This window comes from Penaeus japonicus, unplaced genomic scaffold (genome assembly GCF_977035675.1).
Source record: "Penaeus japonicus unplaced genomic scaffold, GWHDUDI00000001_assembly GWHDUDI00000040, whole genome shotgun sequence".
Lineage (NCBI taxonomy): Eukaryota > Metazoa > Arthropoda > Malacostraca > Decapoda > Penaeidae > Penaeus > Penaeus japonicus.
This window is the reverse complement of record NW_028234442.1, coordinates 17062253-17067252: the sequence shown is the minus strand read 5'-3', so window position 1 is coordinate 17067252 and position 5000 is coordinate 17062253. Positions and strand designations below refer to the sequence as shown.

The 5000-nt window shown below is 37.9% G+C and overlaps 1 protein-coding gene across 4 annotated transcripts in view; it reads left to right on the top strand.

Annotated features, from left to right (window-relative positions):
* The first annotated feature begins 92 nt into the window (after positions 1-92).
* Positions 93-5000, top strand: part of mTor (serine/threonine-protein kinase Tor) — a 33885-nt gene continuing 28977 nt past the window's right edge. For all 4 annotated transcript variants that reach the window (XM_086533857.1, XM_086533856.1, XM_086533855.1 and 1 more), the window contains exons 1-9: positions 93-220; positions 1337-1486; positions 2229-2337; positions 2767-2848; positions 3260-3413; positions 3628-3821; positions 3960-4161; positions 4405-4520; positions 4792-4882. In XM_086533857.1, coding sequence (XP_086389983.1) covers positions 1373-1486; positions 2229-2337; positions 2767-2848; positions 3260-3413; positions 3628-3821; positions 3960-4161; positions 4405-4520; positions 4792-4882 — 1062 coding nt within the window. In that variant the 5' untranslated portion in view covers positions 93-220; positions 1337-1372. The remainder of the gene's footprint in view (positions 221-1336; positions 1487-2228; positions 2338-2766; positions 2849-3259; positions 3414-3627; positions 3822-3959; positions 4162-4404; positions 4521-4791; positions 4883-5000) is intronic.

Here is a 5000-nt window from a genome sequence, read left to right as displayed (position 1 = left end):
CACAGACCGGATTACGTCGCATGCACTTTTCCTCGACGCTGATTGGCTGAGCGCTCCGGCATTCAGGAACAATCGACCAATGAGAAGCGTTCAGTCGCCTCATATTTGGTATCCGGTGTGGCACTACACGAACGCATCGGCAAGCCCCACAGGGAGAGAAACAGGGCGCAGTTGCTTTTATTTTCTTGTATTTTCTGCCATGGGACGCGAGGATGAGCAGGTGATTGTGCTTCCGGTATAATCGTGAAGGGATTGTGGCGTCGGGGAATAAATGTCGCGTCGTATTAGAGAGAATGGAAGGCATTTTAGAGGGACTTCGTTATCGGCATGACCTATTTGGGTTCTCTTGATCCCTGCGCAGTTGATGGAGTTCATGCGCCTAATTTCGCGGATCTAATGACCTCTCGTCGTTATTCTCTTTTTTTATAGTCATGATTCTTGATTTATGATTTTGATGTGTTAGAAGAGGGGCGGGGTGAGATGAGATGAGGTTTCACTCTTGACATTTGACACTTACGAGTCAAAGTTGTTTTTATTTTTATTTTTTCTATAATGTGATAGTTTGTTTAATTCGTTTTAATTCAGAAGGAGATTTGTTACTCATTTTTATTCTCGTGTTTCAGGTGATTAGATATATTGCATTGATTTCTTGTGGAAAACATGAGTTTAAAGGACACAAGTTCATATACTACTTGGTTTTCTATATTTTCCTAGTGTATGTATAATGAGCTTTTTTTTTTCTTCTTTTTTTTATGAGTTCAGTAACTTCTCTTCTGAATCTGCAATTTCAGAAATATATTACATCAACAGAACATTTTCTTCACCAGTGCCAATTAAACTTGATTTATGGAACTATTCAATCAGAATTTAAAGTGTTAAAACAATAAAGGTTGGAATATCTGTGAGAGTAAGTTATACGTGTTTTTAGTTTAAGTAAGAGATATGTTCAGTGTCTTCTCATGTAGGAAATTCTTCTGGCTGATGTAATACGCCCTGAAGTTTTCGATCAGAAGTGAAGATGACTTTAGCTAATGATCATTTATATCTTCATGATCATGTTTTTATTTGTAATATAGTTATGGTGAGTCTTTATTTTCATCACTGAATAACTAACATCATTGAATACAGTTACAGTGAGTGTCTATTCTCATCACTGAATAACTGACACCATTGAATACAGTTATAGTGAGTCTCTATTTTCATCACTGAATAACTGACACCATTGAATACAGTTACAATGAGTCTCTATTTTCATCACTGAATAACTGACACCATTGAATACAGTTACAGTGAGTCTTTATTCTCATCACTGAATAACTGACACCATTGAATACAGTTACAGTGAGGGGAATGTGAGTGACTGACAGCCAAGATGAGTAACGTGAAGATGACCCAGTTCGTTGCGGGGCTCAAGTCCCGCAACGAGGAGACCAGGGTGAAGGCGGCATGTGACCTCCAGCGTTACGTCACCACCGAGTTGAGGGAGGTGAGTACCTGTGTTTGTTCGGGAAGGGGGTCATGATTTTTTTTTTTTTTTTTTTTTTTTTTTAGATTGTGAGAAATGATATAGATTGGATAAAGTTTGTATGTGAATGTGAAATAAGGGGTCGTTAGGTTTGATTTGGGTTGTAGGTTGTGGTATGTGTGGTTGGGGACCAAGAGGATTTATAAGCAAGTAGGTTTTAATTCTGACAGCACTCATGATAATGGTGTCTCTATGTCATCTTCTTTGAAAAGAAAGTGTGGGAAGGGAGGTTATGATGCAAAATGTAATCAAGAAATTGACTTAATATATATTCTGTAAATGTTAAGGTATCTTCCCTGTATGCCATTGATGTTTTGACAAGGGCCAACAAACCTTTACCATGTACATTCTGGTGAGACATAATTTGTAGACTTCCCTCTTATTTATTATCTAATAGGGGATCAATCAAAGTTCTATTTTACTAGAATATTTGAGGTGGAGATAGCCTTTTCAAGAGGGCCAAGCGACACGGATGAAACGTCCTGAACAGTCACACACTGCAAAATTCAGAGGCTGTGGCAATTGCTTAACTCTACCAGACCATCATGTGAGACTTCAGATTGTTGGCTAACCATAACTGATCACAGCAAGAACTAATAAGTTCTTGATAAAACACAGTCAAAATAACCCCAAGAAAATGAACCCCCTTTGAAAGCCACTGCAGACATCCTCTTGATATTCTTATTCCGATGCGTCGTTCCAGGTGTCGTTGGATGAGTTGCTGACATTCCTAGATGAGTTTAACCATCACATTTTTGAGATGGTATCCTCCAATGACATCAATGAGAAGAAGGGAGGCATCTATGCTATTAGTAAGTGCAATGTTACCTTAAGTTATGTATATCTTCAAGAAAGCTAAGGGTTTAGGGTAAAAAAAAAAATAAATGGAGTTGTATATTTTGCCTGAAAATAAGAGGCTTCAGTCTCCTATAAGATTGAATTTCAAGAGTGAGTGGGGAATATTGCTCTAGTATTGTATTTTTAAAAATCTATTTAGCAGTCAGATGATTTTCTAGATGTAATAGATTGCCTTTTAAGTTTTGCAAGAAAGTCAGTTATTGAATTTATTTTCTCACTGTGGTAGGACATTGTATTTTATCTATGAAGAATTGAATATGAATTATACTTTAGAATAGAGAATACACAGAGAAATTAATTATACATTTAAAAAAATTAAATGATAAGGAGTACATTTTCAAATTTGATTCCATGTCTTTATAGTTGATATTCTTATTTTCCAGTGAGTTTGGTGGATGTTGATGTAGGTCAGACAGGAGTGCGTATCAGTCGATTTGCAAACTACCTCAAGAACCTTGTCAACAGGTATCTATACTAATATCTGCTTTCCTTTTCTTTTATTTGATAATTCATTACTTGGTTCATTTTAAGGATCTTTTTGTAATTGATGGAGAGAATGGTAGTTTCTACACTGCAGGGTCATGTGCGATATGTCATATTCAGTTTGTAAAATAATTTTGAGAACAATAAATATCTTTTGAGTTATCTTTGTCATTTGAATATTAGAACACCTTCCTATTTTATTATTATATAGGAACATTGATTTTTATCATCAGTTTCCTGTGATTCAAATGATATAAACTAAAATGTGTCGAACACAACTCTTCCATTGTGAAGTAATTGAGTCTCATTCATACCTCTTACTACATAGGATTTATAGTCATTAGTGAAATGGGTGAAATTACTGAAACTGCTCTCCTTTTTCATCTACAATAGCCCAGACACCGGCGTGACAGAGCTCACAGCCAAGGCAGTTGGCCGCCTTGCCCTTGCCTCTGGGACGTTCACAGCAGAATACGTGGAAGATCTGGTCAAGAGATCATTTGAGTGGCTGCAGGGCGACCGCAATGAAGGCAGGAGGCATGCTGCGGTAAGTCTCTTTTTGACATTAGCTTTAGATCAGGGACTTCAGTGAGCCCTTTGTTGAAGTATCAGTAAAGGAGATTTTTAGAATGGATTGGTGGAACACTAAGAAATTTATTGATGCTATGCCAGTTTCAGTGTTGTACAAGAAAAGTATTAAGCATTTTATAAGGCATAAATAGTTTCGAATGACCTATTTTCACCCTCTAAATTTTCAACAGGTGCTTGTGCTAAGAGAGCTGGCACTGTCTGTCCCAACATATTTTTTCCAACAAGTCCAGCAGTTTCTTGATGTGATATTCAATGCGGTCCGCGACCCAAAGCCCCAGATCCGAGAGGGGGCGGTGGCAGCTCTTCGTGTGGCACTGGCAATCACAGCCCAGAGAGAGACCAAGGAAATGCAGCAGACCATGTGGTTAGTGGGCGATGCCCTGTATGGCCAAGAATGAGAATGAATTACCACTTCCTTTTCATCATAATGTTATATAGGATGTTTCTGAGCCCCCCTCTGTTGCCTTTACCACTCAGTATTAGTGGATTGTGTCATTTCTAGGTATAAGCAGTGTCTCACTGAAGTCTGGGCAGGTTTTGACGACCAGGTCAACAACAAGGACAGGAGTCTAACACGTGATGATCGCATCCATGGCTCTCTGCTCGTTCTCAATGAGCTGTTAAGGTGCAGCAACACAGAGTGGGAGAGGCTGGTGAAGCAGCTGAGACATCTGACACATTACCAGACTCCACCTCCGAAGAAGGTTGGATTTTTGGCATTATGACAAATTTTGTTTTTATGGTGTATATATGATTTATTTCTTTTTAATGAGTTTGGGAATTATGAATTATGTTACGATGCAGTGAAAGGCAGTCTTCCTTTTTTTTTTCTCCTTGTAAGCTGTGAGTAATGATATCCATATCTCATTCGTATTGTAAACTCACAAAATTGTATTGATCAGTTGTGGTGTTGATAATATCAATCTCATTTTTATTTATCCCTCCAGGATAGCATGTCATCAGTGGTCAAGCGTCTGCGCGGTCAGGGATCTCTTTCCTCTTCGTCTCACACACCTCACGACCTGCTTTCTGCTCTGCCTTCACACACCAACAATACAATCGGGTTAGACAGTGATAAGATCTAGGTTCTTTGGTTTGCAAGTGATTTATATACATTTGAGGGTTGTAGTAAAGAACTAGTGTAAGGACTTTGATTTAGCCAGAGAGAGAAATTGTAGTAACATTGATGATGATATTGCTGTTTATGATTAATGATATTAATTAGCACTGTTATTACATCCGTTATGATGTTAATTGATAAGGGATGTTATAAGTTATTAATTTTGTTGTTTTTTGTAGTATTGATTTATTTGACTTTTTTCCTTGTTTTACAGAGGCACAGAAATTACAATATTGGATCAACCCTGTGAGAGCCGCACTTGCCGAGAGTTGATTCTCGAAAAGTATGATAGCATAAGTACGCAGGTCAGTAATCAGGATGTAGGGATGCCTAAATTCCCTCCCTTTGTTGCTGTATGTGAATCAGATGTGTAATACTCAAAGAACCACATTTCCCAATGACCAGTTTCCTTTATTTTCATGT